Source organism: Mobula birostris, chromosome 14 (genome assembly GCF_030028105.1).
Source record: "Mobula birostris isolate sMobBir1 chromosome 14, sMobBir1.hap1, whole genome shotgun sequence".
NCBI classification, from domain to species: Eukaryota; Metazoa; Chordata; class Chondrichthyes; order Myliobatiformes; family Myliobatidae; genus Mobula; species Mobula birostris.
Genome location: NC_092383.1, coordinates 36,528,883 through 36,539,513, shown reverse-complemented (window position 1 = coordinate 36,539,513; position 10,631 = coordinate 36,528,883). Strand labels below are relative to the sequence as shown.

Below are 10,631 nucleotides of genomic sequence, written 5' to 3'. Positions count from 1 at the left end.
AAACTATAATGACTATAAACAACTCCTTGTTGACTAGGTTCCTACCATTTTAGAAATTAGCCTGGTCAATCTAAGCTGCACTTCCTCGTATGGTAAGTACATCTCAGTTAAACTTCCAATCCCTGTCCAAAAATGCAGTGGTTTTAATCCCCATGAAATGGTTGGGTTTAACTCTTGAGAGATATTCTGGATTTAAATGCACAAGGGCTAGTTTTTTGGGCTCTAAACTCTTTGTGGTTGCTCATTTTAACCCCTAGTTTGACTGCTGCTACCTTAAATACAAAGGAAATTGCAGAGGTTTGCAACATACGGGTGGTATTGGGTCTTTAAGTTTATGGACAAGGTGTGTAGTGGTTTAAATCCAAAAGGAATTCTATATAGGCAGACGTGGCTTGATTTAAAATCTTCCCTGGGATAATGCTGGATTTTGAATCTCTCCTAAGTTTGATATAATTTTACAGTAGTAATTATACGTCAGGCACACTTTGACGCATTGAGGTAGTCAAAAATGTGGATGATAGCTTCTGTGTTTCAACAAGATGTCCGAAAGTGCTTCTCTGCTAAGTAAATAATTTAAAGGTAATGTAGGTACATGGTACCACTGCAGTTTTCAAAAATATTTAAATATAAATTTTTCTGGGGATGTTACTTAAGGAATAATGCCAGGGCATTTGGAAATGTTTAGATGGATGACTGAGTTGACAAACTATTCATCATAATTCCTGCCATCAGTGCTATGCTGCAAGATGAAGACAGGAGGGTATGGAATTGAGGTATATTTGGGACGGCAGGTAGCACCGTTGAACCCTCTGGAGACGTTGTGGGTTTATCAACGAAACGTCAAAGAAGGAGGGTGCCCACCTGATGACCCCGATGACGTTCTTACCCTCCCTCCTTGTCACCACTCCAAGCCCACTGCCAACATCGAGAGTGCCAATTTACCATAGGGATTGAAACATCAAGTCCTAGTAGCTCTACTCTACTAATATTGTAAATATGAGAATCCCTTGATCGCGTGCTTTATAAGTACCTTCACTTTTCAATTAGATTCCATGTTAGTCTCCAGAAGGTGGGCTTCAACTACGAGACCTCTGCCTGCCTGCAACTATACAAATCTTACATTACCACCCGCACACAGCAAGACAAACGGTGGAAGGGGAGACCAGATAGAACGTAATAAAATTATGAGAGGCATAGATAGGGTAGTCAGCCAGAATATTCACCCCATGGTAGAAATGACAAAATATAGAGAGCATAGCTTTAAAATGAAAGGGGAGGCGTTTCCGAGGGAGGCAAGTACTTGGAACTTGCTGATACGCGTGGAGGTGGAAGCAGGCGCAATAAAGAGTTCAAGAGTATTTAAAACATACATGGATTTTTTTTCATGTGTTGACAGAAGGGATTAGTTTCATTTGGCTCATTCGGCATCATGGTCGACACAGATATCGTGAGTCGAAGACCCTGTTCTCCTGATGTACTGTTCGATGTTCCATGAAATGGTGGAAATTGGCCCTGAGCTAAAAGATCAGGCACGGTTTTGTTTCAGATTCCTACCTTCTCTTGATTTTACTAAGTGGGAACCCGCTGCTGATGCAAGTAGGGTTTAAATCGCCGGGTTTGGGATTCTATTTGCAAGACTAGGGAATGGGCTGGAGTTTATTTAAATTCCCGGCGGTGCATTTGCTTTAAATCCCAGAGGGAGGAAACTTTTGGAGTTTAAATCGGCGGGCTGGATGCTGGGCGGGATTTAAATCCCCAGTCGCCGCTGACATGGCACCTTTAAGGGGGCTGGAGCCGGATGACACGCCAATCAGCGAAGCGCTTCGGGCCGCGTTAAAGGCGCTGCTGCCGGCCCTGGGAACCTGCAGAGCGGAGCATGGAGCGGCCGCGGTCCGGGGCTTTGCTCCGCCCCTGGAAGCTGCTCCGTTGAGTGCGGCGCGAAGCTGAGCGGCTGGCGAGAGGGACCGGGACCCTCACCCCTCCTCGGTCGGGAGAGAGCGGGCCCGGGGATGGCGCCCCGGTGCCGGCGCTCCTGGCTGAGCGTGTTACTGGGCCTGGTGCTCGGCTTCGCGCTGGCCTCCTGGCTCGTCCTCCCTCGCGCCCCCGGACTGGGGCAGGCGCAGCGCCAGTGGGTGCGAGCCGTGTGCGGCCGCCGAGGACCAGGGGCCGGCCAACTACACCCGTCGTCGCCGTCGGCCTCCGAAGCCTCGGCCTCGCGCTTCATGTACGTGGGGGTGATGAGCGCCAAGAAGTACCTGAGGAGCCGGGCGCTGGCGGCCTACCGGACCTGGGCCCGGCACATCCCCGGCCGGGTGGAGTTCTTCTCCAGCGAGGGCTCGGACCTGAGCCTGCCGCTGCCCCTGGTCGCCTTGCCCGGCGTGGACGACACCTACCCGCCGCAGAAGAAGTCCTTCCTGATGCTCAAGTACATGGCGGAGCGGCACCTGCAGCAATTCGAGTGGTTCGTGCGGGCCGACGACGATACCTACATCCGCGGCGAGAAGCTGGAGAGCTTCCTGCGGGGCCTCAACAGCAGCCAGCCGCTCTACCTGGGCCAGACCGGCCTCGGCGCCCCCGAGGAGATGGGCAAGCTGGCGCTGGAGCCGGGCGAGAACTTCTGTATGGGCGGCCCGGGCGTCGTGCTGAGCCGGGAGCTGCTGCGCCGGGTGCTGCCTCACATCGGGCAGTGCCTGCGGGAGATGTACACCACTCACGAAGACCTGGAGCTCGGCCGCTGTGTGCGCAGGTTTGCCGGCGTGCAGTGCGCTTGGTCGTACGAGGTAAGACCCGAGGGGAAAGGAAAGCGGGGTAACCCGGAGCCAGCGCTGAAATAGTGCTGCCCTGGCCACGGCACACGCTTCCTCTGCCCGGACAGCCAGGGCAGGTGATGTTACCGGGTCAAGCTGTGGCGTGTGAACTTCAGATGGCAAAAGAAAAAGTTGACCCGACCACTTCTTCAAAGGGAGAATAGAGTGGTTCCAAATGTGGAAGTCTGGTGCATCGCAATCTTTAAAGTTTGGAACTTTGAGGCAGATGACAAATGATGTTCGCATGGTAGTTTATTAGTTTTGGTTAGGTGACTCGACCAAAAACATGGGGAATGGGGTGCGGGGAAGGTTTCGGCTTAATAATCATAGTTACAAGTAAGTCGTGATCTTATTTAAAGGTGCTTGACTGGACAGAATTAACATTGTACAACGGTATATTGCTGCTTGGGGACACTTCTAACTAGGGGTTATTTTGTCGCGTTTTAAACACGTGGATTTAGTCCTAATTAAGAGTTTAGGAGACTTTTGTATTAAAGTTTTGCGTCAAAGGTGGTTGTGGGAAATAAGGGATCGTATATTGGCTGGCTGGCTAACTAACGTAGGCATAAGTGATTTTCTTGGTACGATGTAACTAGTGGTGTGCCACAGGGATCAATACTGTGGCCTTGATTATTTACAATTTGCATGGATGCAGGCTACTGACTGGTTGCTCAATTTTGAGAAGAATAACCATTGATGGAGCAGTCTGACAACCCCAAGTTTCTTTGAGTTTAAAAGTTTACTTTATCTTGCCTGCAGCTCAATCTAAATGTCAGCTAATTGGGTTTTACTCAGGCATTCCAAGATATTATGCCCCCAAGGGTAGTTGGCAGATGGTGTTTTTATTTCTCCTCCGGATTAACTGAAAAGTTGACTCTAAAATTTTGTTGCGGCAAGCCTCTCGAGCATGGCCAAATATTGTTGCTGTCTTTGAGAGGTTACTTGCATTGAGGATTTTTCTCTGCAGTGTTATGCTATCATGTTGGATGTGAAATTGGACACTGAGATGCAGATTAAACCTGCTCAGCCCAGTACTATCATTCTCTTGCCACCTGAATTGCTCTTGCTAAATAAACATCCTCTTTCAAACTCTTACTTCCAACTTGGTGCTCTGTTGCTGATTAAACAATGTGCCTTTGCCTTTGTGTATATACCCACTTGTAACCTTTTAGCTTTATGGCTGTTTTGTCCATAAGAGAGAGGAGCAGAATTCGGCCCATCGAACCTGCTCTGCCATTCCATCATGGATGATCCGTTTCCCCCTCAACCCCATTCACCTGCCATCTTCCTGTAACCTTTCATGACCTAACTAATCGAGGCCCTAACAACCTCCACCTTAAACATACTCAATGACTTGGCTTTCTCAGCCATCTGTGGCAACTAATTCCACAGATTCACCACCCACTTTCTAAATAAATTGTCATCTGGTCTAAATGTACACCCCTGTATTCTGAGGCTGTGCCTTCTAGTCCTAGACTCCCCCCTCACTACAGGAAAGAACCTCTCCACATCTGCCTCGGCCTTTTAACATTTAATAGGTTTCAATGAGATTCCCTCTTCCCAATGTCAGCAGATCCTTCCTTAAATAAGGGACCCAACACTGCTCACAGTACTCCAAGTGAAGCCTCACCAGTGCTTTATAAAGCCTCAACATTATATCCTTTTACATTCTAGTTCTCTCAAAATGAATGCTAACATTGCATTTGCTTTCCTCACTACTGACTCAACCTACAAGTTAACCTTTAGGGAATCCTGCACAAGAGCTCCCAAACACCTTTGCACATTGGACTTCTGAATTTTCTCCCTGTTTAGAAAGTAGTCTACACTTTTATTCTGTCTGTCAAAGTGACCATACACCCCCCCCCCGTACTATATTCCATCTGCCACCTCTTTGCCCATTCTCCCAGAGTCCTTCTGCAGAGTTCTTGCTTCCTCGACACTATCTGTCCCTCCACCTATCATCATACCATTCGCAAACTTGGCCACAAAGCTGTCAATTCTGTCATCCAAATCACTGACATACAAAGTTGTCGTGGAACAACTTTATTGAATTGAATTGACTTTATTTCTTGCATCTTTCATATGTATGAGTAAAAATCTTTGTTTCGTCTCCATCCAAATGTGCAATGTCCAATCATAGTAATTATAATAGAACAGTTACTGTAACAATGGTGGAAGATGCTGTCCCATCCTGGCTTTTATGCTGCGGTACCGTTTTCTGGATGGTAGCAGCTGGAATAGATTGTGATTGGGATGGCTTGAGTCCCCAATTATCCTATGGGCCCTTTTTCACACCTGTCTTTGTAAATGTCCTGAATTATGGGAAGTTCACAACTACAGATGTGCTAGGCTGTCCGTACCACTCTCTGTGAGTCCTGCGGTTGAGGAAAGTACAGTTCCCATACTAGGCAGTGATGCAGCCAGTCAGGATGTTTTCAATTATGCCCCTGTAGAAAGTCCTTAGGATTTGGGGGCCCATACTAAACTTCCTCAACTGTCTGAGGTGAAAGAGGCGCTGTTGTGCCTTTTTCACCACATAGCTGGTATGTACAGACCACGTGAGGTCCTCAGTGATGTGAATGCCAAAGAACTAAAGCTGTTCACCCTCTCAACCCCAGATTCATTGATGTCAATAGGGGTTAGCCCATCTCCATTCCTCCTGTAATCCTTTGTTTTTGCGACACTGAGGGAGAGGTTGTTTTCTTGATACCACTGTGTCAGAGGTGAATTCCTCCCTGTAGGCCACTTCATTATTGTTTGAGATTAAGCCAATCAATGTAGTATCATCGGCAAATTCAGTTAGCAGATTGGAGCCGTGGGTGGTGACACAGCTGTGGGTGCGGTTGTGGGGGACCTTAATGTTTGGGTTGGTTTGCTTGTTCTATCTCATCTTTTTCAAAGTGTCCCTTTCCATTTCTTCATCATTAGACACAGACTCATCTCCAGTTTTCCTATTTTATATTTCCCCCAGATCTTTGTCAATATACTATCTGACTACATATTCAACAATGCCACCTATTACACAATGTTCTCTAACTTGCAAAATGAATAATCTTTGTGGTCTCAGAAGTTCCAGTTGGAACTAACCTCAGAATGATGCAGATTCTGTAAGGGAAATGTGATGATACAACTGCAGGCTTTTGGGAAATGGAATGAGTGATGATAGTTCAAGCCTTTTTCTTAATATTTAAGTAAAGAGATCCTTGTATTGGGCCAGAGAGAAACTGTTAATCATGGACTCTCTGGTGCCCTGATGTTAGCAGTAGAAGAATGAACCATAGAATGGGCAGGTGAATGGTGCAGAATCCTTTTTAGATCTGGGCCCAACTGGTGTCCTGCAACAGAATGAATTTTTGGAATCTTATTGCAAAGTTCTACTCTGCAGCAAAATGCTTTATATTCAAGGTGGTCCCAACCTCTCACAGATGGAACCGGTCGTTTTTGTGTAGTGATTCTCGCTTCTTTGCCCATTGAGTTTTCAGCAGCTGTGGGGGAAAAAAAATTACTTTTAACGACAAAGGGTAGTTAGCACAAATTTTTAGAAAAAGGCTGAAGTTGTAGGTTCATGATCTACAATGCAGACTAGACATTTTCGTTGGACCTTATAGCATACTGCATCATAACTAGTGCACTGGATAATATAGCGGAAAGTGCCCTTGTATTGAAACTTCAAACACTTGAATTAAATTGATCTTTAAAATAAAGAGGCTGCAATTAATTCTTCAATAACTCAGCTTTCATTTCCAAACTTCAGTGTAACCTTATGAATTCCTGAGGTTTGCTTCTCAAGCAAGGAATATGTGATATTCTGCATCATAATTACTTTTTAAATGTATACTGCAGATGCTGGAAATATGAAATAAAAGCAATACTGAAAACACTCAGCAGATCTGACAGTATTTGAGGGAGGGGCGGCGGGGGGGTTAAGAAGCTGTCAGTGTTCAGGTTGATGATTATATTTTATTTTTATTCCTGTGATGGAGTTGTATTTGGACACGAGGCTAATTAAAATCAGAGTGGTATTTCAGCAGTGAGAAGAGCCCTACTTTGAATGCTATTGAGATGGAGTGATATATCTTGTACAATCAAATTTTAAACCATGTCTGAGTTTGATTTTTTGCTTATTGCTTTTTCTCGGTTGGTGTAGTTTTATATAGTTCTTTTACGAAGGCATTAAGCCAGATTAGGTGCAGCTGAGACGCTGGGTGGAATTTCTCAATCCAGAATTACAGCAGGAAATCTCCATGACCGTTATTATTCCTGCCATTTGGCAGTCATTGGAACACTTATGTTTGAGATAGTGATTTCTAATTAGTTACTCTTGGGAGTATGTGGTAATTAATGTCTTTTTTTTAAAATAGTTTTTTTTTGCCAGATGAGGTTCATTAGCTGTGGTTGGCAGCTCATCTAGGAGAAGGAAAACACCCTAAAAATGGTGGCTTTTTTATTTCCCTCCACAGATGCTGCCTGACCTGCTAAGTTGCTTCAGCAGTTTGTGTGCATTGCTCATGAATTCTTTTACTAATGTGGATACCACATTAATTGTCCAACCCTAATTGGACAGAAGCCTTGGAGTCTGCACATTGGACAACTGTACTGCAAGCATTGAAACAAAAAGCTGTATCTAAAAAGAATCTACATCACATTACATTGTGGCAACCAAATTCCATTTGGTACAATCCATTTCTGCCAAAGATACAAATCAAGCTACTGATTCCCTTCATTTACTGCTTGCTCGACATTCAGATATCTATATTTAGTTATTGTTAGCAGTTTCCTCACATAGATTCTAAAGATCCCCACAAATTTTTACCTACAAATATTTAACTAAAGGCTATAGCTAAAGAGGGATTTGCTTTTAAGTTTGCTATTGCATCCGACATTAAGAAATGGATTTGAGTTATGTGAACATAATTATGCAAACATGAGTGTCCAATGCTCTGAATGCCAGTGACGAAGTCTTCCACCTACAATAAAATAATTACTTATGGGGAAGGTAGCACAGCACTCTCGTGCTTGATGCTGTTGGTTTTGGGTTGGAATGATAAGCCAAGGGTCGTGTGACAGTAGAAGCAACACTCAGAATGTTTTATGAAACCTGATATTGGAAGTATAAATTTCAGGGGAAGGAGTGATACACAGATACTTTCTGAAACTCAAAGGTATTTGGCATTCACATTTAATGGCAGTGGATGGAGGAGGTTTAATTTAAAACCTTAGCTGCAAATTGATAAGTCAGGACAGAACTTTAATTGGTAGCATGGTGTATAGCAATACATAGTACATTTGCCCTGTGTCCACTTTTTCCAGATGGAAATAAAATCCACAGGTCTGTGCACAATTCCCAATCCAACAGATGCAGTGGATTCCGGTTAATTGGGCCATCAGTTAATCGAGGCTAGCCACTTATTCAGAACAACTCTTAAAGTACAGAACCAATCCAGAAAGTAGCTGGGATTTCCTTTATTTGGGGCACCATGCCACTTAATTGGGACAGGAGACATTTTCGAACTAGTGTCAGTCGCATGCATGTCATGTGGTCATTAGCTCGGAGCGAACAGTTGTTAAATAGCATGTTTGTGTTGAAAAAGTAGTGATTTTTGTCCCTGATAGTTGGTGAGTAATTACCAGTAAGACAATTTGAAACTGTTTTGCTCAACTGGGAGTGAAAATGAATTAGTTTTATTACATCAACAAGTTTGGGACTATGAAGAATTTGAAGGTTTTGACCATCGTCTTGAATATTACAGTTAAAATGAAGATTTGGAGGATGCAGTTGTCAAAAGCACTGTTTGAGGGCAGTCCATTACCTGCACTAGGTGCTTGCACTGACTTTCATTTATATTCAATGAAAAGAACATGTCAGTGTACATTGAATAACTAACAGTTTTATATATTGTAGTTTTAATAGTGTTCTCATTTATTCTCTATAGGTTGAGTACCCTTATCCACAATTTATTTTGAGCACTGACATGTCTCAAATGGGAAATTCCACAAGACATTGGGAAGGTTCCCAGGAGGTGTGTAGGTGTCCGCACCCAACAGACAGACCAGAAGTGACATCACATATGTAAAGAACAGAAATGAATGAAAAATAGAAAAACATCACATTAAGTGAAAAGTGAAGAACTCAATTATATATTGAAAGTGTAGGTTCATCACCACAGTGAATGTATGTCATTTGACAGCATGTTGATCATGAAACAAGCAAAAATCTATCACAATGAACTGAAAATTGATGGTAATTGTGAATATTCATCAGGCTGGTTGCGGAGATTAAGGCATGCATTAAATTTTAGAGATTTGTGATGATGAAGTGCTGATTATGGAGCGGGGGAAATTAATTCAATTTACCAGGATTTTCGCTGAAGAAAAAAACATGCTGAATGGCTACATATGTGTGACAAACAAGTGTAAGACACAAAGACTGATTACTGGTAGCACATAAATTCAGTCAGAAATAGTGGAATCCCAGCCTATCTTATATATTCCGAAATCTGAAACACTTCCAGCCCTGAGCATTTTGGATAAGGGTTACTCAACTTGTATTTCATTTAAAAACATAATTTGTTACTCCGTTAAGTAGTAGTTTGTTTCTTTTTATACCTTTTTACCTATTTCCATGAAACTTTGCTAATTGGGACAGTCAGTTCATTGGGCCAAAATGTCCTGGTCCTGATGAGTCCCAATGAACCGGAATCCACTGTATTCTGTTTTTTTAAATTTGAACCAACCAAAACTTAAAATATGCACAAAACAAGAATATAGCTGGAAAAAGAAATCCAAACACAAGGGTTTAACGGTAAGAGCACATAAATTAAGTCATCATAAGATTGTTGCAGAGATGGATTAGATGGCATGGCAAAGCTTTAATTTGATGGCTGAAGGGAGAACCACAACTGAGATGATGGTGCTAGGTCTCAATATTTAGTTCACTCTCTGCCATTTGGTGTATATGCCATTATCAGACCAAACCAGGAGATAGACCCGAATGCTAAACTTTCATTTCACAAGTGTTAGTCAGAAATTCTGCCATGGCTTTACTTGAGGTTTGTCATTTCCAGAAACTAAGAGCAACGTCAGTTGGTGTCTCAGAACTAAGTGTAGTAAAGCCAGAAGACAATGTTTTTGGAAATAGGCACTGAACTCCCTTGGAAGGAAATAAATATGCAAAATCACATCTCAGACACTTCAATCATTCCAGTAAAAGAATTAAACTTTCCATCTTTGAAGAATCAGTAACAAGAGTCAAACATATTGAAAGAATGACTAACTGGGGCACCACCCAAATTTATGATTACCTTGAATAATAGATACAAACTGCCATTTTTAACATTTTATGCCATGAAAATAAGCTCAGCCATAGTTCATTATTGAGGAAAAGGATACACTCAGTGGTAAATATACTTTTGAACTGACTCAAATGAGCAAAGCATTCCTTTTAGGTTGGAGCCATGCCAACTTTACAGGCAATCTTTAACAGTTCAAGTGGAATACTGACCTTCATGCATCCATGTTCACTTAAAAATATGTATAATCTACAAAATGGCAAACTTCAGCTCATTCCTCACTGTTGAACCTGGTCCTGGGCCCATCCGCCTTGTCTCTGCCTTGCCTCAGTTCTGCTGCATCAAGTCACCTCCACGTGGCTCTAGCATTGGCTCACTCCGGGCCCCACTACCTCACTTTGGCTTGTACCCATCACACTGCAATCATCCTGTATCTTTGCGACTTCAGTTTACACTGCAGAACTGTCAGGTCATACAGGTGGTTCCTCTGAATGGGAAGCTGCAGGCTATTAATTGCAGTGATTGTATCTGAGGA

General features: G+C 43.3%; 1 protein-coding gene across 1 annotated transcript in view; it reads left to right on the top strand.

The window, feature by feature from the left end:
* Nucleotides 1-1,808: 1,808 nt before the first annotated feature.
* The window catches only part of chsy1 (chondroitin sulfate synthase 1), a 58,150-nt gene continuing 49,327 nt past the window's right edge, over nucleotides 1,809-10,631 (top strand). Inside the window, exon 1 of the mRNA XM_072278380.1 lies at nucleotides 1,809-2,780. Coding sequence (XP_072134481.1) covers nucleotides 2,010-2,780 — 771 coding nt within the window. The 5' untranslated portion in view covers nucleotides 1,809-2,009. The remainder of the gene's footprint in view (nucleotides 2,781-10,631) is intronic.